Source organism: Pagrus pagrus, assembly GCF_965226575.1.
Source record: "Pagrus pagrus genome assembly, chromosome: 1".
NCBI lineage: Eukaryota > Metazoa > Chordata > Actinopteri > Spariformes > Sparidae > Pagrus > Pagrus pagrus.
Window position 1 is genome coordinate 21,589,783 of NC_140185.1, and position 21,889 is coordinate 21,611,671.

At 39.7% G+C, this 21,889-nt stretch overlaps 4 protein-coding genes across 13 annotated transcripts in view; 2 read left to right on the top strand and 2 right to left on the bottom strand.

Moving 5' to 3' along the window:
• The first annotated feature begins 87 nt into the window (after nt 1-87).
• Nucleotides 88-6,888, top strand: LOC311263346 (cleavage and polyadenylation specificity factor subunit 7-like). 3 transcript variants are annotated; one of them, XM_084363333.1, is made up of 9 exons: nt 88-637; nt 1,348-1,551; nt 2,497-2,600; nt 2,714-2,859; nt 2,961-3,291; nt 3,546-3,643; nt 5,029-5,173; nt 5,308-5,570; nt 5,686-5,885. In XM_084363333.1, exons 1-8 carry the CDS (start codon nt 551-553, stop codon nt 5,564-5,566), a joined length of 1,374 nt encoding a protein of 457 aa, XP_084219459.1. In that variant the 5' UTR covers nt 88-550; the 3' UTR covers nt 5,567-5,570; nt 5,686-5,885. The 3 variants fall into 3 exon arrangements, with proteins under 3 accessions (XP_084219459.1, XP_084219460.1, XP_084219458.1); XM_084363334.1 differs by lacking the exon at nt 5,686-5,885 and adding an exon at nt 6,593-6,888 and having other exon boundaries at nt 89-637; nt 5,311-5,570; XM_084363332.1 differs by lacking the exon at nt 5,686-5,885 and adding an exon at nt 6,593-6,888 and having other exon boundaries at nt 91-637.
• A 557-nt stretch (nt 6,889-7,445) lies between these two features.
• polr2l (RNA polymerase II, I and III subunit L) lies at nt 7,446-8,907 on the bottom strand. 2 transcript variants are annotated; one of them, XM_084363374.1, is made up of 3 exons: nt 8,770-8,907; nt 8,103-8,207; nt 7,446-7,728 (listed from the first exon to the last, which is right to left on the bottom strand). In XM_084363374.1, the coding sequence occupies exons 2-3, from the start codon at nt 8,195-8,197 to the stop codon at nt 7,620-7,622; spliced, it is 204 nt and encodes a 67-aa protein (XP_084219500.1). In that variant the 5' UTR covers nt 8,198-8,207; nt 8,770-8,907; the 3' UTR covers nt 7,446-7,619. The 2 variants fall into 2 exon arrangements, with proteins under 2 accessions (XP_084219500.1, XP_084219501.1); XM_084363375.1 differs by lacking the exon at nt 8,770-8,907 and adding an exon at nt 8,525-8,628.
• A 971-nt stretch (nt 8,908-9,878) lies between these two features.
• Nucleotides 9,879-15,745, bottom strand: LOC311263059 (uncharacterized protein). Of its 6 annotated transcripts, none has more exons than XR_014623314.1 (3): nt 15,239-15,745; nt 12,814-12,874; nt 9,879-12,076 (listed from the first exon to the last, which is right to left on the bottom strand). XR_014623314.1 is itself a non-coding variant. In XM_084362919.1 (3 exons), the coding sequence occupies exons 1-3, from the start codon at nt 14,783-14,785 to the stop codon at nt 11,805-11,807; spliced, it is 375 nt and encodes a 124-aa protein (XP_084219045.1). In that variant the 5' UTR covers nt 14,786-14,800; the 3' UTR covers nt 9,879-11,804. The 6 variants fall into 6 exon arrangements, 3 of the variants coding, with proteins under 3 accessions (XP_084219045.1, XP_084219047.1, XP_084219046.1); XR_014623315.1 differs by having other exon boundaries at nt 12,814-12,891; XR_014623316.1 differs by lacking the exon at nt 15,239-15,745 and adding an exon at nt 14,761-14,789.
• A 34-nt stretch (nt 15,746-15,779) lies between these two features.
• dagla (diacylglycerol lipase, alpha) overlaps nt 15,780-21,889 on the top strand; it is a 37,516-nt gene continuing 31,406 nt past the window's right edge. For both annotated transcript variants that reach the window (XM_084362898.1, XM_084362899.1), the window contains exon 1: nt 15,780-15,863. The gene's annotated coding sequence lies outside the window, so the exon portion shown is untranslated. The remainder of the gene's footprint in view (nt 15,864-21,889) is intronic.

A 21,889-nucleotide genomic window follows, 5' to 3' on the forward strand; every position in this document is an offset into this window, starting at 1 on the left:
GGCTTAGCGCATTTCCTCGCATTAGAATTTGAAGGGGCTCGACCCTAGGAACCGAATGTTGTATGTTGTAAGCCGGTAACATATCCCTGACGGACTAAAATGTTCACGTACCGAACGGTTAGCTACATTAGCATTAGCAGATCAAAGAGCGAACCCATAGTAGTCCGAAGCCATTTATATGAGCATTCATACACGAAAGGCCGTGCATGTGTTATCAAAGTGTTCATTAACACATTATGTCTTGAGTTATGTCCGCCTGTGTTCTCGGTTGGTCATTATAGCTGGTTTTAGCTAGTAACGGTATTATTTTAGCGGTGTCGAGCAGAACGTTGTTTAACGTTAGCTGTCGCCAGAAACAAGGCGGAACGACAACAACAATGCTTCGATGTTGACGATGCACTTGTTGTCGGTATGTACTGATATTTAGCTACGTGTAACGCTACTGGTAGTGGTAATTTGCAAAGTGTAACGTCACGTAGTTACACTAAAAAACAAAAGACTAACTAGGTTAGCTGCAGTACCATCAACTGGATCATCTTAGGCCCGCGTGATGGCTGCTGCAGGACCTGCAGCTGGACCAAGCTCCTCCAAGACGGATCTCATAGATCTTTACGGTGATCTGAATCACACCGACGAAGTGAGTCTGAAGTTTACATAGTTTTTGCACCGCTGCAGATGCATCAATGAGAGCATTACAGTGGTGTATCCGAGATGTAAAGTTGTCTGCACCTTTTGATGGAGTTTAAATGCACTTTTCTCATTTGTGAAGTGATCAATGATATTCAGAGTTTCAGTCTCTTTTTGAATGGCGACCTATTGATGGGTTCGCACTTGTATTCGCAACCAAAATAAAACACGTTCACATAGTTCACGTTCTGTCATTCAGGCATCTATAGCGTGAGGTATCACTCAAGTCCACAAAAGTCTACATGCTCATGTGAAGTTGTGATGTCTTACGTTCCCATGTTTGAGACTTGTTTTCAGCCTTTCAGTCAGTTGAGTGAAAGTGAATGTACTTTCATCCAGTTTTGTTGTTATAGTTTTTCTGACAATTTCAGATATCCCCCAGTAGAAAATAAACTGAATCAAGCAGGAGTTCAATACTTACTTTTTTTGTTTTTGTGTTTGTGTTTAATTCAAGTTCTGTCAAAACTCCTGTAGTATTTGGGCATTTTCAGAAAATATGGGAACAATCCCCTGTCATTCCACACTGCCTCCTGCTGCTGCATTTGCTTGTATTTACATTTCCCTTGGCAGTGTGTTTTGGTCATTGATGCTCTGCACACATCTGAGACTCACAGGTTGACAGTATATAATGCCTGTGTTGCTTTTTTCTATCCCACACAGGATTTGGACAGGATTGCTGAAGCAAATGAACTTTATGATGCAGTTCTGACGGGGGCAGTCAATCAGGACAAGAAAGTTACTACAAATGCGGGGCCTCCAAAGGACACATCAGCTCAAGAGAAGGCTAAATCAACAACAGAGAATAGTAAAAAAGCAGGAAATTCACTGAGGAGGCTGTCTTTATATATTGGAAATTTCCCCTGGGTGAGTACCACCCTCTTTGTGTTAATGTTGATTTCATGTTTACATGTCTACATGGGCATGCATAACACAGCTTAACATGAAACAACATACAAATAAGATTGCAACATGTGAAGGTAGACTTGACAAATGACACATTTAAAGAAATGTACATTTTCTGTCTTTGTTTTCAATAAACATGTTCAAATATCTTGGATGTGATTATGTACTACCTCACTCAGTCAAAACAGTCATCTGTAGAGTAATTTCAATAAAAGTCAAATCAAACAATCCACCAGACTTGCCATTTGTTTATACATTTGGCACTGTTGTAGTATGTTGTCTGTAGTATGTTGTCTGTTTTCATGACGCAGCATAAATCCTCAATCACTTCTCAGAATGTCTTCAAATGTGGACCTCTTTTACACCATGATGGGATTTTCCTAAACTAATACAATGCAAGTTTTAGGGGGGTTGTTAAACACTATTTAGTGGAATGGCAAGACATTCTCTATTTCACTAAAGATCCACAGTGGACTGCTTTGTACTGGCTTCTGTTAATGCAATAGATTATGCCTTGAGTTGCCTTAAAAAGAGCACCAATGAAAAGTAGAATTCAAGCTCATCCAGCGGCCTGTCCATAGTTAACTAAATACCTTGATGAACCTGGTTACATATAATGAATTTCCTTTGTTCTCAAGAGTCTTTAGCAACACAACTTGTTTCAAAGGCCTTGTCACAAACTGACATGGCCCAAAGTTGAATTAGGTGTATCCTAATATTTTCTATTATTCTAAAATATATCCTCAACAATCTCTCCTCCTTAACAAAGCAAAGTTTAACTCATTACTAGATACATTTCAAGCTCAATGTCTGTTTCTTCAGGTCCTATTTACCAATATCACAAGTAACACTCTACCCTCCTGTCATATTTTCATCTCCTCTTCCAAAACCTGCTGCTACCTCCAGTGGACATCTGATAAGGACCTCATTAGCATGGCTCAAACGTTGGGTGTAATGGACATGATAGACATCAAATTTGCTGAGAACAGAATTAATGGCCAGTCAAGAGGGTGAGTGGCTGCCAATCGAGAGAAATCTTTGAAGTTTGTGTTTGATTTATCCAAGCTTTGTATGACTTTGTGTTAGTAGTCACATGTTTTGTTTCTTCTACTCTATAATACAGATATGCAGAAGTGGTAGTAACCTCAGAAGAGTCATTAAAAATATTGTTGGAAAAAGTACCCCACTGTGAACTCCATGGGGAAAGGATAGACTGCCGCTTTGCCACTCGCCAGAACCTCACCATGTTTGAGGACACAGCTAATAAACGTAAGAGCATCACAATGTTGAGAAAATACTGTTGATTTTACATTATACTGCAAATTATCAATATGAATGTCATTTTCACAAAAACAATGTGTTCTCTGCAGGTATACCCATGCGTGCACAATCCAAAGACCCTAACGACCCAGAGCCTTTGGAAAAGATTCCCTCATTATTATCGCAGGAGCCCAGCCCTCCCCCTATACCTCCACTTTTTCCATCAAACAGGTTTCCCTCATTACCCAGCCCTTTCCTTGGCCGGCCGCCTCCTCTCTTCCCACATATGCCGACCAATATCCCTCCACCACTGCCACCCCCTTTGTTCCCTCCTCCTCCAATGCATATTCCTGGCCCACCACCTCCCAGTCTGCATACAAATCCAGTATTGGTCAACCCGGCACAAGACGGTCACAGCAGCAAAGCTTACAGCCAACAAAAGTGAGACCCTTTTATATTTACAGCTTTTGCAAGCCATAAAGAGTAGTATTTTTTTTTTTTCTTGTGAGATAAGATGAAACTCAAAATACCAAGACACAGAGAGGAATAAAATACATAAGCACATGAAACATATTATGGATAATATAACACACTGTTATTCAGCAACTTTGCCATAGCAATTAATGGTCATTTTTAGTAATAACTTGTGATGCTTATATAATTCTGTCCATGACAACAATCTGTGTATTTTTCAGACACACACGTACAGATGCAGAATTTGAGGAGCTGATGAACAGAAACAGAGCTGTTGCCAGCACTGCTATAACCAAGGCTGTGTCTGGAGCAACAGCTGGTAAGTACACCCGATGATCAGATTCATTGAAGTGAAAGAAACATCACAGAACTTAATAAGCCATGTGGAGAAAGAGCTGGTTCTTACCTATGACTGACAGGCATGTGGCAAAAATATCAACAAAAAGCTGTTCCTCACTTCTCTTAACAATGGAACTGGAAAGTAAATAAATTTAGCCTCATTAAATGGTATTTTTTGATGTTATGGGATATGAAATTGAAATCTTAAACCCAGTACTTACAATAGTAGAATACTTTTCCATTTACATAAGTACACCGACCCTTTATTCAGTGAACTGTTGCTTTAGTTACTTAATGTCTTTGAAAACATGGCTAAATAAGCAAAAATCAAAATGTAAAATTTGGAAATAATTATCCGTAGTCCATCCATTTTTTGCTTAACACTCAAAAACTCACTAAATCTGCTTCATCAGGACTATGTGGTTGTGGTTTGATCAGATTTGATAGACACAAGCAGAAAACCCCACAGTTGTCATCATGTTTAATTCAAATGTTGCTAAATTCTGATTTGTCAAACCAGAGAGAAGCGCTCTGACAAAACAGGAAATACCTAAATTATCTCTTGTAAACTCAAGTGGTCATGGGTCCCACTCCAGTAATCATAGGATAGTAGTCAGTTGATGGGTAGTCGTGGTTTTCACCTGACATAGCGCATGGCATTAATGCACAAGAGTAGGCAGTCAGGGTCTGTTTATTACCTTCTTGGCAAACTAAAGGTACAGAGTGGCCTCAGTTGAGTTTTATACCATTAAGACTTGATTTATGAAGTCTTGCGTGTTGGTTTTACATGAGCCCAGTGTGCTACTGTCAACATTCATGCTTTTGCTTGATCCTGTGCTTTGGCACAGTTGTTATCTCAGAGGTCTACAGATGGTTCCTTAGACTTTATTTAGACAGGCATGAAGCTTTCAAGATCCTAGAGTTCACAATAAAATGTGGCAAAGATGTTCAAATAGCGGCTGAAACCATTATAGCATAGTCTTTTTTTCTGGATGTCTGTGTTGAGGCGAATGTAGATGTTTGAAAAGGGTTTTTACCTTATACCAGACTCTCATATTCCTCACTGCTGATTAAACAAACTAATGGCTAGCAACAGTAAGTGTTAACAGAATACACCTGGATGCAAATGCAATGCTTTTGTTATAAATAATACATGGTATGGTATGACAGTGTAAGGTGTATAATCTAATCGGGGTGAAACAAATTGTAATTGGTTCTCAAAGGTTTGTGATGGAATACAGTGAATCAGAACCAATTGCTGAGATTGATGTCCAGACTTTTTGTGGGGGTTAATGTGAGCTCTGGGGTGTTTAACTACATAAAGCAACATTCACTTATAACTGATTTGTGCAATTGCTAATGCAGGAGACCTGCGGGTGGCCATGGAGACTCTTTTAACTGCCATTGCCATCATAAAGCAGTCCAGAGTGTTTGGAGATGAACGCTGCCAAGCCCTGGTCACCTCACTCAAAGACTGTCTCGTCTCTATCCAGGGCAACTACGGCTACAGGTTAGTTAATGTAATGATGTGTCATGATGGATCTTGTTGTATATGCAGAAACTGAAGCAAAGGATGGAAGTGGCATAAGCTGCTTCTTCTTATCAGTCTGTTTCACACAAATATCAAATATACACATTTTTCAGCAGGAGCAGCAGTCGTTCTGGGGATGAAGAAAGAGAAAGAGACCGGGACAGGGACAGGGATAGGGACCGAGGTCGTGACAGAGAGCGAGAGCGTGATAGAGAACGTGACAGAGAAGATTCCTCTGGTTGGGAAAGTCGAAGACGCAAAGAAAGCTCCTGGAGTGGGGAGAGGGACAAGGAACGCTCACGAGAACGGGAAAGGCACCGAGATTACAGAGAGCATAGAGACCACAGAGAGCACAGAGACCGATATCGCTAACTTGGTAAGCTTACCTCTTATTTATAAACTTTTTCATCCACCAAAACATTTCAGTTTTTGGCATGTGTTTTATCATCAGTTCTATTGTTGGGTTTCTTGTACATCATAAAATGTTTTAGTGTTTTATAGTTCATCAAGACCACAACAGAAGAGACTGCCCAAAGATTTGTTAATGTAATTTTAGGAATCTAGTATCACAGAGCCATACTGGTGCAGGTTAGTGTCTCGCACACAACATCATTTAGCTTGCTTGCTAAGTCGCCCCAATAATGCAGAATTAAGTAACACTTATTGAGTAACTTTACTACAGATGTTGGATCAAAGAAGGTCAAAACATTCATTAAATGCTTCAACAAACCTGATAGAAAATGTCAGTGAGGTGAAGTCTTAGTAAAAATAATCTTGTCATTGTGACTGAATAAATAAGTTTTAAATCACCTAATGATCATAATTTTGTTTTAGCATGTGATTAATTCCAATAATGCATCTTACATTCCTCCATATATTTATTTATATGGCTCAAAAGTGCAGATTGTTGGGAATTAGAGGTTTTAAGCTCTATTGGATAAACCGTTAAAAGAACATGCCATTTCATCACATCCCAAACCTTTTTGACAGATTACGATTCATGAACCGAAGGTCGGTGAAGTAGTTATTTTTAGTACAAAGTTTGTACTGTGCAATGAACTGTGAAAAGTCAGCAGCCCGTTATGTCACCAGACTCTTAATGCATCCTCATCATCACATTTTGTCTCCTAGTTTGTGTGTATGAACAGACCTGGCAAGGGTATAACTTGATAATATACATAATGAGATGGAGCATATGCAGAACTTTAGAGTGATACATTTAAGAAAGCTATTCAGTCAATACAAAGGTTTCTAGTTTTTTAAATCACAGTAACTGCACAAAATGTCACAACAAACTGTTATGAGGATAATTTAGATGCCTCCTCTCAGCTGCTGGCCAATACAATCCAAACAATTGTGTAAATGCTGCTCTGAAAAGTATGTTTCTTTTCTCCTCAGATTGATCGATTTGTGAAGCAGACTGAAGACAGGACCTTTTGTTTCAGCGTCAAACTGTATAAATTCTGGAGGAATCAAATGTGAGATGTATCTCCAAAAGCCTAAAGTGTACTGTTATTTGTTCCCCGTTCATCTGTACATACTGGGACTTTTAAGGAAAACATGTGGTTGTAGACTTGTTGCTGGGACATGCGATCCAATGCTTGCATGCACGGGAACACTTCTGATTAACTTATGTAATGTAGTGTAACGTTTTCATCACTTTCTTTTGTATTAAATTACAAATTAAAAAAACATTCCCTGAGAATGTAATTCTTGTTTCATTTCCTCAGACTTTTAAGCCATTAAAGGTACCCTGCATAGTTTCTGAGAAGAAATTTTAAGAAAGGAGAAAAATCGTCACTGCTTGATTTTCACGACTGGAAAAAAACTGAACAATTTCATAGTTTTACTTTGTGTATATTTTCAGGGCCCTTCTAAAGCTACCTTTCTTGCTTCAGTTGTCTGGCAACCTTATTCCCCTCAAGGACGGCTTGTTTGTATAGAAAGACATATCAAAACTATTTCTGAGTTTGTAGTATCACCTTATTTTGTAACCATTGAGTTTGATTTTTTTTTTTTCGATACTACAGTGCACCTTCATGGATTATCTAAATTTTGATTTATATACATCACTAAAATGGTATTGTCAGTGCAGTAAAGAACACCCCAGTGATTGAATACTTGATCATTCTTACACTTGTATCTTGAGACAGTAATAGACAGACACTATAAACTCGTATAAGCTCATTTTCACCTCATAATTCTGGAGAAAGGTTTGTGATAAATATATAAACCAGTAACAAAGTAAGAATGTCATTTAATAGATTTATTTAGAAAAACAACATGACATTTGTGCACAAATAAATGTTCAAAAAGTCTAAACTGTAGTCGGCGTTTGTTGTCACACATCAATAATATAACATGAATCTGTCCATGCCACAGCCCCACAAAGTCCTTGCAGTAGTTGAAGGTGGCCAGTTACAAATCACTTTTCCAGTGGAGCATAATTCAACAATTTCTCAATAAGATCCACGTGAGATAGGAGCATCCTCCGACAACAGTATCTCTTCAGGCCAAGGGCATCAAGGGCATCACTTAAAAGGGAGAGAGGAGGGAATGTTAGCCCTAATGCATTGGCATACAAATCACGAAAGAATACGTAAAAGTAAAGGCCGTGGAAATTACTGCAGGATCGCAGCCTAAATGACCTCAGGTAATCACTATTATTCGTGTCTAAATGTAGACAGCTCGAAACTTTGGATGAAATGAACATGGCTTGTGACAGCTGAATAGGCTAAAAGGTTTCTCTGTGTTGTACTTCTGCTTGACCGTTTCCTAGAAGAGTCTTTTGGCACAGCTTCACCCATGACAACTTACATTGTTTGGGTTTTCTTAGCTAAGCCTTATTACATTTCCACGAACCACTACTGCCAGCAGAATGTCAGAAACCGAAATATGTTCATCTCACCCCTCAGTATACTCAGCCTGGAGTAGGCCGAGGTATGCCTCCCACTTGTTACCCACGATCTTCCCACATGTGAAGCACCGGACAGGGATGATCATTGTCGGATACCTGGAAACAGAGGCACATGAGACTGTTCACATTCACACTTATGCTGGCTAATTCAGCTGGTTAGCATCATTTAGTTGATTCATGTTAGCAAAAGAATTCATTTTCATACCAAATTACCAATACTGTTATCATAAACCTGTTTAAACGATATATGCACACGTTTCGAAGTAAAACGAACGGAAATAACTTGAGCTGTGGTAACGTCTGTCGGTTAGCTAGCAATGCTAGCTAGCTAAATGTTTTCTACGTAGTAGCTACAAAACTTAAATGGGTGTGTTTTCGTTGAAAAGATTAACCCAACGTAAGTCTTTACTCACAGTATTTTCTATACCAGGAAGGGTTTTAAAGCTGTTTTTCCCAGAGGATTAATATGTAATGTTAGCTAAATCCCATAGTGGAATTTCGAGCTAGCCCTATGATCTGTAGCCACGCGATTAGCACAACAGTAGAGTGCCAGCTAGCGTTAGCCGCTAGTTACATGTTGCCACGAGTTTACGTAATGTTGTGTTATTCGCCGTTCAAAACACAAAGTCTACAATAACGACAACTTGTATTTACTCACCGTCGCCAATCAAGTATACCCAAAGCTTTAATGTTATGTTATTCCCAATGAAATTAGCTGCGGGAGAGTTCTGACAGCTTCCCTCGTTTTCTCTAGTTTCAACAACAGCTACACTTCCGGTTTAAATCTTTCAGAATAAAAGCGTTATTTCCACAAAGGTGAACTTGTAATACATTTGAACCGTTTACCAAATACGCACTCATTGTTTTGGATGGGATGGATGGATGCATTTCAACTACAGCCTTAACACCGTCTTTAAAACAGTTAGGATGTGGTATTAGACTGCATTAGGTGTAACAAGCTGTAACTAATGAAAAGGCAATTGAGTGTAAATCTAGCACACAAGTTATTTATCCAAAGCTGTCACATTGTAACTATGCTAAGTAGAATGACAATTGGCAGATGCCACCAAACAAATCATCCTGCCATGAGTGCAATCATCACTTATGTTGGCTATGGCTTTTTTAGGTCACTATACATATCGATTATTGAGGGCAGAAATACCCACATAACATCACACACTGACCAAACATAAATATTTTACCAAGTACATGTGGTTATTAAAGAGTGATTCAAGTTAAATCACAAACTGTTGTGAAAAATAACTAAAGACAGTTCACCCCTAAATATAATTGAATATGAGTTTTCAGCTGAGTTTTGAGGATTGTGCTTTTTAAAAAATCTTGTTGAAGCTTAGAAAAAGCTTATAGGGGCCATTCAGTAACATTTTAAACACAAAAATAACCTAATCTAAAAGTTTTAAAGATTGTCAGCATGGCGGTATGAGTTGTGCTCTGTATTTCAACATTGGAGATGTTGATATAGGAACAAAAAGCACTCAACATTAATCACTGAGTACAGAAAATACAATTTAGATTTAGTCCAAAATTCCTAAAGGGTTAACTGAAGAGGGTGTTTCAGCATGCTAACATGCAGTATCCTAATTATTACATTGTCTGTGCAAACTCAAATGACTGATGAGCTTAACTGAAAAACATTTTCACCTCCAGTTGATTAATAGATCTGAGGCTCTGTCTTCAACTATATGATGCCAAATTATAATTCATTTTAAATAAGAATGCAGTTATTAAAAAAAGAGTACTCACTGGTTCACTGGTTCACTGACTTTAATAAAGGTAAGTTTACAACCTCTTTCTTTTTTTTAAATTTTACATTTCGGCGTTTTGGGGGCAGAGGGGAGTGTGCAGAAGGAAAATATGTTAGAAATATATCAAAAATATATCATAACCCATCATTATCATCATTACAGTCATCATGAAAAAACATAACCATTTCCATCATCATCATCTTACATCGCCGTCATTGCCATCAGTAACATCATACATCATCTTCTACAGTTTTATTACATTTTTAATGTAATTTAACTTGCTACAGCACATGTGCTAAATGAGGAGTCCTATCTGAATTATTGCATTTATACGCTGTTGAAATTATGAAAATAGGATTTTTCTTTTTTTTTATTTGGTAAACTGTATCGTACAATGTGAGGTGAAGTTTGTTTGGTGTTGGCATACTATCTTTTGGATGTGTTTGGGGTGTTGAATATGGTGAATGTGCTATGTTTGTACAATATATTCGGCCAGTAATGTGTGGTATAATTCATACTCGCCCTTACAACTAAAAATCAAGTAATGGTGTGTGTCAGCTGTCTTTCCGCTATCTACTTATGCAACGTCTCCATGAGCTTTACATATGAGTGGACAATATTGTGTACAGCTGTACAGTTGAGTGTGTGCAGCATCAACATCGTGACTAGTTAACATCTTTTACCTTTGAGTTAACTACACAACAGTAGTTCATCTACAACCTACGTTCATTGCATTAGCAGCCTAGGATGCTGTCATTACATTATAGTTGTACTGAGTTATTAGTGAGGTTTTAAAAACGAGGATTTTTCCTAAAACCACATAAGGGGAACACAGTGAAGACAGAAACAACTCTAATGTTTTGGCAGCAGGCTTTAAACCCGATACTGCAACACTAATGGCTGTTCAGCCTGCTACAGCTACATCGACTGTAGGATGTAAACAGATTAAACCAGCACAACTGTAGCTGTTGTTGTACGACATGAAAGGTTATTGATTTGTGACATCATTTGACAGTAAAATAAAACTCTCTTATTCTAAAGCAATAGCTAACTTTACTATTATTCTTTTCAACATACTTGCATCTTCAACAATCCTCTACATCTCATTCCTAAACCACTGCATGCTTATATTTTCTTTCTCAGAAATGGTTGATATTTTTAAATTGCACTTTGCTGTTCATCATCAGATTTTTGTTTTTAGATATGCAGGGATTCAGTGTCTCCCTTCTGGTACTTGGATAAAAGAGAAAGCAAATCCCTTCACTTTGGCAATGATTTAGCCAAAATATGTGCAATACATCACAATGCATATTCCCACCTGTTTTTCAGGCATACTCTTTCAATTGTCTTATTTGAAAATAAAATAAAACCTAGAACTCTGATAGCCAGTGTTAATATCGATAAGTTTCAGCATTATGAAGTTTATACAGTTTTTCATGATCTTTAAGCAAAGTGAACCAAGCTCATTTTCAGTGTGAGACTGCACAAATATCGCAAACTCGTGACAATATTTGTGCAAACTGGATTAAACAAGATAAAGCAGTTGGAAAAGTTATTGTTAGAGAGTTTAGGCTTTTAAGCCCAGTACTACAGTGTGAGTTTTTTTTAAAGATTATTACAATTCTGAAGCAATTTCATGCATATACTATGTATTATTACGCTCCATATACAGCCTTGATCAAAACTTGAATGGTTTCAATTCACTACAAGTGAAAGCAGGTCAAAAATAAAAGTTGCACAGTGGCTCCCCATCCCCCATGTGTACCATCATAGTCTGTGAACCACTCAGCAATGATGCTGTAACTAATCAACCAATAAATACTTTAATTTGAGATAATGGTTTGGTTTTAATTTCTCCTCGCCAGTAGCAACACTCCCAACAAGATGGCTCCCGCAGCAATAACAGCACCACCAATGAGAAAGGGCTTCAGGTGTTCCAGAGAGTCTGTGCCGCAGGCCGCAGCCTCGTCACCTGCCGCTGCTGCTTCAGCTTCTGCTGCCCCATCCTGGGGAGGAAGATGCTCAGGCTCGGGGGCTGCAGGGGCAGGCTCAGACTTGCGTGGAGCTGCCGGCTTCTCTGCTTTGGATGCCGCCTTGGGCGCTGGAGCCCCGGTCTTGGCCTTGGCTTCCATGGACTCAGGGACAGAGGTGTGGTCTGGTCAGCAGGAGTCTTTATAAGGTCAGCTTTGTGCTGCTTCACTGAGGAAAAACAGCAAACAGACACAGCCAGATGATCCCTCTAAATTAGGCTCATGTTCATGTTATCTGCTCTGCTGAATGTAGAGACACTGACATAGGAGCGAGCCCATGAAATCCACGAATCACTGTACAGCACTGAAGCAGTCATGTGGCAGTGAGGCCTTAAATGTGACCTTGGAAAAAGATGACATTGGTGGGAACGGTCTGATGCTCAGAGGACAAGGGAATTGTTTATTTTGGTCACAGCAGCTGTGACATAACCTCCACTGATAAAAATGATGTTACAACAGCTTCCTGTGTAAAGCTTTTGCATTTGCTAAGATCTGTAATGGAGGAAGAGGCAATGGTACCGCAGTTGCAGAGCGTATACATAGCCAGAACTGAATCTCTGTTTCTTTGATCAAGACAAGAAAGTAATCCAGATGCAATAACATGTAGAGAGCAAAACAGAGCCCTTCCTCTGCCTTGCGCTCTGTGCTCTCACTGTAAAAACTGCATGAGTCATTTGTGCTATAAATGGAGGACAAGATGGAGGAGAGAATAAGGACCATGGTGACTGCGAGGAAATCAGTGAAAATGCAAATGCGGAAAAAGAATGAAGAGAAATATGCACTGCTGAAATTATGAGTGCATCATAGCAGCTAGCACTTTCCAGAACGTAGGCTGTCTTTACAAAAAATGCTTCCTACTAAATCCTGCAGTGATGTGATGAGAGGAAAAATATGGGAATTACATACCTGTCCAACAGCTCTGTAGAGATGACAAGGATGACAGATAAAGGAGGAACTGCAGTGGTCTCTGGAAGTGAGAATGTCCTTAATATAAGAAAATGAGAGAAAGCGAAGAGATGGAGGACACTGAGAGCAAGAGGGAGGAGAATGAGCAAGGGAGAGGAGGAGAGATGGGACGTACCACCTGGTCCACAAAATAGGGGGAGACTATTCTTTGATTACATCCTGGGTTTTAGAGACTGTTTGAAAAATATCTTAAACCAGAAAGGGTTATTTAAAGATGGCAAAGCTTTTTTGTGGAATTATCTCTACAATTATGAGATATTATACATGTTACACATGGTTTATGTGAAAACAAGTTTGTGTTGTGATTTTTGAGGTATCGTGTAGATGGAGCAAGTATCCAGAAAAGGACATTTTTCACGGTTTACTGAGGTTTACGTGCTTACTTTCACCCCTGGGTGGATTTAAGGGCGCATAATGTTGAAAGTATGTGTAGAAATCAATCCATTTTATATACAATCACATAATTTTCTGATAAAGAGCAGAATGACAGGGCTACAGGTCATATACTGCTCATCTGTGGATGTAAACTCACAACTAAAGCTGAAAATCATAACTTTAGCCTCATTGTTTCATTTCAAAGTCAATGTGCTGGAATATAGCACCAGCACAAAATAAATGAATAAAACCAAATCTCTTCCTCTATCCATGCATTCATTTTCTATACCCAGCATGCACTGGGCAAGAGCTCTCTTTAACCTAACTGAAAACAATGCAATTGACATCAACAAATTAGGAGGCATCCACATATACTTAGACATACAGAGAGGTAATGAATGCAGTGCAAGAACCGGTCATTGCTCTGAAATTGTTGGAGCAGAATAACTACACTTCTGCATTTTGCCTCACCAGCATACACCCCAGTGACACCACTCACCATATCTTCCCATAACACTTATTAGGTCATGCAATAAGGAAATGAGTCATGTTTCATTCTTTTCTATTAAGGGAATCCCTTCTGAATCATATTTCCTCTGTTTATACAAAGGTTCTTTATTTTGTTGGAAATGTTACATTGCGAGTATGCAGATATATGCTGTTCGTGACATTATACCCTTTATTCCCCAAACAATTATTTCATTTATTCATTAATCAAAATGGATGTTGTTGCTATCACACACTAGATAGAGGCAGCTTTTGATCTATTTCCAGACAGCAGATGCTGGTCACGTAACCCCGAGCCTTGAGGTCAGCAGTCTTAGCAGCAGGTCATGTGAAAGTGAGAAATCCCTGCGAATGTACTTGGACAGGGTTTCTTTTTCTCTCATAAAAAAAATCTCTATTTCTATGAAATTGTTGGCATATCCTTCGCTCGTTCGCAGATGACACTACACATATTTTCATGTGTAGATTTTATGACGTGACGCAGATCCACGCCTAGTATACGTCCACCCAAAGAAGGTTGTAATGTCAAGATAGTAATCGGTAAAATGACGAGAGAGAGAGAGAGAGAGAGTTGACGGTCAAACGCGTAGGCTGCTGGTTGACGTAAAAGACACTGACACGGTGAGTCATCGGGACTCCCAAATGTATATTTGATTCAATAAAGTTGTAAAGAAGAGATAAAAAACCCAAACGTGTCAAAAAGAGCTCGAAAATCAATCAAAATCAAACCTCTTCTTTTTTTTGTGTCAATGTTTTCACTTGAAATATCCCCGTATAAGATCGCATGACAAAAAATGTGACGGAAAAGAAAATACAAGGGCTAAGAACAAAATACAATATGGAGGACGGGTGAATTAAATAGAGTTTTGTAATAATAAAAAGGTAGCTTATAGGCCTACCTGTAGCTGATAGCGCATTCATATAGGGGCGTCATTTTGATAGTTGTAAGCATATTTTTTATACGTTTTGTCCAAAATGCTGCCAAAAATCTATGTTTTGATTTACCGCACGAGTCAATCTTTGCCTGCATCGCCGTTTCGTCGCTGTGGCAACGACCTCTGATGTGATTAAAAATGCCACTGCGCATGCGCATTTTATCACAACATCAAACACGATATTTTTTTGCCTTTAAGGTAGTGTCATTTAAAAAAAATAATGTTTTATTAGAAGTAGCGTTAAAAACAGACGTTTCCCTTATATCTTAAAGTAACCGAACAAACAGCAGAGTAGGCCGTCAGATCCCCCCCGGGTCTCTCTGGGTGACTTCACAAAGGGGAGCGGCAGCCTCTCGAAAAACACTGCTCTCTTTGAGTCAGTTGCTGAATCCTTGATATTCACAAACCACCAGTGGCGCCCTTTCTCCGCAGGATCTCCAAAGTGTCTGCGGTCTGCCATTTACGAAGACGAGTCAGGTGTGCGTACTCTGAACACTGTATGGGATTTGCGCAACCAAACACGGAAGGGGGATACAAGGAATTCTTACGTATTTGTGTTGGGAGAAAACGTCCGAGGGGTTGGGTCAGCTTCACGGGAAATGCTCCCTCCGTTCAGGCTATCCGCGCGGAGGTTCGGGAGTTGTCCGGCTGATGGCACACACAAGCTGCTGACTACTACGTGAGGATCGAAGGGGCTCGTCTTGCTCGTCAAACCCGAGGCACTGTCATCTTCTGTGGACAGAAATCATGCCGAGCTCCGACGGAGGGACGTGAAAACGACCCACACTCAGTCAACTGCCAACGGCCGACGACGTGTTGCAGTTGAGCAGGGGAGCGAGCCGTCAGTCTCCGGCGGTTTGAACGCGACCGTGTAATTGATTCCGCTCTTTGATGGCATGTATCAGGTCTGCCTGACACCCGGCAGATAACCGAGGAAGCCCCGGCTCTTTGATGTCTCTGGGTCCATTCATCCTGCTGTTGTTATGACGTCTGTACGGTTATTATAATTCTTATCCGTGAGACATTTGTGAATTCACCCTCCACCCTCCCCAAAAAAACCCCGAGCCGGTGTCCGGGAGAGAGCGAGGCTGAGGCGGGTCGGCAGTCGGAAGGATATGGGAGAGCGAGAGGAACCGATGCAGTGGGTTTTGGCAAGGCATCGTCAAAATTCAGGTGAGCAGCAGCTACCGGATCCGGTGACTGACGATCTCACCGATTACCTGCCTTTAGCTGTGTGCACATGCAGGGCAAGCCAGCGGCACGGACAGTGTGACCCGGCTCCTTCTCTGTTCATGTTTTAGTGCTCGTTTGAGACACATTTCTTAGGCCACATCCACATTAGCTAGGCCCACAGGATGCCACCTTAAGCAGCTGTCCTGATTTAAATCAGATTAGACACTACTGCCGCCGCTGCTGCCGCCAGTCGACTTGTTGGAATCACACATTTGAATGCTGTTGCACATTTAAACACCTAGGCTGCAGCTTACTACAGTTTCTCTGGCTGAGTTATTGTATATTTGTCAGTTATTTTGCAGCATAAAATGATGACAAATGCCAATCACAAGTTACAAGAGTCTAAAGTAATGTGGCAGTTCATTGGCATGTTGGTGTGCACTACCAGTACCCTACTCCAAAGCATTCACATGAATGAGTAAATGTAGGTGTGAATGATCAGTCAACATCACTAGAAGACTTGACAAACCAGACATAAATCATAGGCTATACATAATCGGGACTCTCTGCTCTTGGTTGTGCAGTAGATGACATGCTTCCCTTTTAAAGGAAGGAGCTGGCACAGCGACAGTAAGGGGAATGTCACACCTGTTTATCATGCACACTGAGAATATATTCGCTGATAATTTGGGCCCTCCTTTTCTCACGACTCCCAGTTGTGGATACTGTTTTTCTCTGTTGTCATTATGCTCACGCCACTCAAAGTGCAAATGCCTTCACTAAGCAGTGTTTCACCATAAATGAACACCTCTAAGAGCTATGAGGAATAAGATACCATGAATGAGATGATATTTCAAGAGCTGACAAGAGATGAGTTCATGAAGAAGAATGTGAATAAGTGGGAATTATTAGTCATTACACATACTGTAGTCTAGACCTGTTGTGGTCTCCTGTGATATGATGAGGCACCAGACAAGTTTGTTATGAGCAGGTAATGTTTTTATGGCACACAGATAAGTAGTGGACTATGTCCTAAAGGCTTGTACTTTACTATAGATGTCTGCAAATTATTACAAAAATATATATATAAAAAATCAATCCAAGCCGAGCCATCTAAAGTGCCATCAACACCAGTGTTTACACTTGGTTCTCTGGTATCCCTGAAGGCTTCAAGCCTAGTGGATACCAAGAAGCTCCAGGGAGTGCTAGCAGATACAGTATGTCGTCTCTCTGTTTTCCTCAGCATTGTGCATGCGTGACCTCTTCTTGTGCTAGACAACCTGCTCCTCTGCTCAGATATTGACTAATTGTTTTGGATTGTTTGATTTGGCACTGCCTAATACTAGTGTTTGGCCGTTAACAGGTTGTAGGGCTGGGCGATCTGGCCTTAAGATAATATCACAAGATTATTAGGCTATAGGGCGATACGCAATATTTATGTCAATGTTTTGAAATCTCCTAAAAAGCACATCATAAATGCTAGGACAGACTAATGATTTTACTTCCACAGGTGACAAAAGATATTTTAAATAAATAAATACCTCTACTGATATTGCAATAACATTGTAGGGATGACTATATACTGGAAATATTAACATAATAACATTTTTTGATAAATGATCATCAATAATGTGGATATAATGACTAAGTGGGTAACTGAGTATCAAAACAGCATGGTGATTTCAGAAAATTACATCACTTTACTGTATTGCAGCCTTTAATACCAGGAAAATGCAACACTTATGCCATATCACAATATAGCAATATCCAAAATCTAAGACCATATATGGTCTCATATCTTGATAACAGTATAATATCGATATATTGCCCAGCCCTAACACGTAGTTAAGGACTGATTTGGGATGCAGCAGCAAAATAAATAATTTTGCAATATTTGATGGTTTGGTCCAGCAGTGACTAGTGTCAATAATGATGGAGCAAATCTGAAAAAACAATCTGGAAAACAGCCTTAAATGCATGCATAAAGTCCTGTTGCATGTGTTTAACAGTGATGATTAGAGTTTGGATCAAGAAGTATGAGACATGGACATGGTATAATACAGCTTTTAAGAACCACCTGCTCAGTTTTGGTGGGATTAGAAAGAGTATAATACGACTACACCGCGGCCTAAGATTTAGCTGTAATCATTCTGCAGATGTGAGGTCACTGCTTTAAACAGAAAGAAGTCCTGTGATAAAATGCTGCCTAGGCTGGCATTTGATGTGTTTTAAGTTTTCTCTTCTAATTTTCTCATCTTCGTTGCGTCCTCAGTTTACCTTGCAGTTGTAACTTTGAATGAAATTACTGACTTGTACATTTTTAGTAGGACTCATATTTATTTAGAATAATAATGACACTCTAATAACGCACATGTACTGGTCATTTTCATTGACCATCATATAAATGTAAATACCATGTGTATGTTGTTTTTGTATATGTGAAGTCTCAATAATCATAAACTCGTGTTGATATACAGTATATGTGTGAATATGCTGTAACAAACACCATGTAAAAGAATACGAGTTTTATCGACCAACGGGGCATATGTTTGGTTGGAAAGTTGTAGGCCTGTATGATCTCAACAGACCGTCTTTATTGTCGTGCCATGTCGTGATGATGTGTAGGTGAGTGCTCGTGAGAGAAGAATGGATATAGGAAAACACCAAGACACGTTTACTCCCTCATTCAGTGAAATATCCTTCTACTAAATTGATATATTTACACATATCAGCTAAACTCAGGAGTGGTTTGATTAAAATTCTACACACTTAGGTAAACTGCAAATATTCAGGTGTAAATGTAATTCTTTGTCTGACATAATGAACTCAGACAAAATGTGATACTCTTGTAGTCTGTGAATATAATGCCACAGGCCCTTGAAACTGAAGTTAATTTTATTTGTCTGTGTGCAGAGTACATGTCAGCATGAAAAGCAACCCTTATTTCTGGTAAACATGTTAATTTGAAAGCAACAAAAATAGTTTGTTCTCAAAGTTTGGTTTAATTTGTGTTCACTTGTCAGACAGACAGCTTGAAATGCAAGTTTATGAGAGATAGCATGCCGATTAACAAAGTTAACAGTTGCTGATAGCCCTATGTTATATCCAGTCCAGGTCTTTGCTTTGGCTTGTGGAGATGTCATTGCATGCGTCATAGTTTCAGACTTGCTCTTTTTGAGCGTGACAGTGCATCATGGGTCAAAAAAGCCATATAGGAAAAGACATCACACCTTGATAACGTCCGTGAGAAAGTGTTGATGGTGTGGCAGATGCCTTGCAAGCGAGCGTGTGTTTGTGCGTGTCCCCTCCCTGACAGACGTGCACGTATTGCAAAATCTATAAGCCGCAGAACTGAAATCATGTGATTATGCAGGGAAGCCATTAATAGAAAGCTGTTCAATACAAGAGTGTGAAAAATTTAAAGGACCACAATAAATTCAGCACTGCTGAAAACCTGTGGCTGCAGTAGTGTGATGCTGCAGTTATTTTCAGCAACTGACCAGATACAGATCTGTACATGGTTAGTGGCAGCTAGCCACAGACAGGTTGGCAGAGCGCATATGTTAACCACCCCAGCATAAAGACACATGAATGTATACACAAACACACACATGCAATCTGCAGTGCACATACTATCACATCAACTGAAAGAAGAGAAAATGGAGTGGGAAGAGGTGAAAGGGATTGAGTGGGTGGCAGTGGGAGAAAAAGATGGAGAAAGAGGCAGAGGGAGAGTAGGAGTGAGTGGCACATGGCTTTCAGTCTAAAAAAAGATGAGCAACACGAAACCAAAACCAGAATCTGGATTAGCTAGATAAGGAAGAGGAGGGGGACAAGGGAAGGCTCGAGGAGAAAATGTAGGTTTCTCCTGCACTGAAAATGGTGCAGATGCACACGCTCGGTTTTCATGCTCATAAATGTCCTCTAAAATATGAATACTGAATGAGCGTGTGTGGATGGAAGGAGAAGGAGGAGAGAGCATGAGGACGGGAAGACAGAAGATGAGAAAGACAGAAGGTGAGATGGAGACAGCAGAGGGTGAGATTCTTGAGGATGGACAGAATACCGCTGTAGTGTGACAGAATAGGGAGAGACAGGATCATTAGAGACAGCAGGAGCGGAGCCAGGGATGTGACAAATGCTGGAGACAATCTTGATCCGAGCTGAGTGTAACACTGACCCAGGCAGAAAAAGAGAGAGACTGGAACAGATGGATGTATGACAGAGAGCAGGAGACAGAGATATTTGGGACTGTGCTGCAGTCGCGCCAACCCGACATAACCTCATAATTTTCATCCCCCCAAGCAAATATTTTCCCTTTCTTGTTGATTCCTATTGATTGTGACACCATAACAAGTTACCTGCAGGACAAGGAAGGACAGGGAAGTCACTATGTGGACATACACGTGTCAACGTAGCTTTTCTTTAATGAAAGATCACAAATTAATTGTGCAACAGTTTAATAACCCTTTATCACATTATATTGATGTGATCCTGGTTGAACTTTGTGTACCAAATTTCATTATATGCCCCACACACAGACTCCCACATCTGCACATGGTTGGTCAATTTTATGTGTACAGACACCATGACTTTGAAGACATTGTCCTGTTAACATAAAAAATAAATACATACATACTCCTACCGATTTTAAAAGATATTCATTTTTCATTCACCAAATAAAAGTGCTATGTGAGCATTCTAACCCCATGGATCAGCACATGACATCCATATTCGCAGCAGAAACCAAATATATTTTGTACCAGGATGTGTACGGAAGCTTAAGTTAATGCCGGAGCTTTGTTCACCTGTGTTCTGTCGGACACACCTTAGTTTACATAGATCATATAATCCCCTACAGAGTGCTGTGAGTGAAAGCTTCTGTATTCAATACTGACATTTAGAGTCACAGTGTGCGAAGAGTGGCACTTGTGAGGAAAGAATCACATCCCTATTGATTACTAAAACATGTCCACAAGGATTTTTTACTGTATCTGTTGGCCAAAGATAGAAACAATTCAGAAATGTAGTTCTGTTGTATGCAAGAGAATGCACTTCAGGGGGCCTGCAAAAACAATATTATTTTATTTATCTGCTGACTATTTTGACGATTAATCGATTTATATTTTAGTCTAGAAAATGTCAAAAAAGTCTCTTCAGTTAAAAGCATGAATTACAAAAATTACAAAGAAAAGTCCTTACATGTAAGAAGCTGAAACCAGCAAATGTTTGACATTTTTGCTTGAAAAATGACATAACGAATTCATCTATTATTGAAATAGTTGTCAACTTTTCTTCCGCTTGACTAATTGATTAATCAGCTACTCGCTGCAGTTGTACATTTCAGAAATGGAATAGATGTTTGAAATGTTCTGTCAAAACATTTTGATCCATGCATGATTCCTGGAGAAGAGGTGAGGTCAAAATGTGATGCAATTCATGCTCAGTGCATCAGAGCAGATCATCCCTATTCTGGATGGACACCCACGGAAACGCACACAGCTTCAGAATGGTGTGTAGTACTATCACCCACTTGACAAAGCAAAAGGGGAACAATGTTTCATGTTTGTTTAATCAAGTGCTACAAAATAGACTGCACATTCCTACACTGGTGCTGCTTCCCTGCAAGACAGCTGTTGTTTGTTGGTGGCTGTACCAGCATATATATATGTTTGAACTATAATAATAAACCCAAAGTTTCTAGAAGGGATACTCGACCCCCAATCTGTCTGTACCTGTAGGCCCGAAAGGTGCTTGTTAGTCAAATGGTTTTCACAGCAAAAGAAACGTCAAAAACATCTAGAAACTTTCTAACCACCGCTGCAGAATGATCTGCTGTCCATGCATGTGCTCACGATTGTGCATAATCTTAAGAGTTTTGCAGTGATACGGCTGAATGCTTTCAGTGCAGCTTCAAAGCTTTTAGGGGCAGTAACTCAATACAAAGCTGTTTATTTTGCCAGTTCATTGAGAAAAATGTGCTCAGAGAATTCTGATATCATTCTTGATGGTTTCAAGAGGTTCAT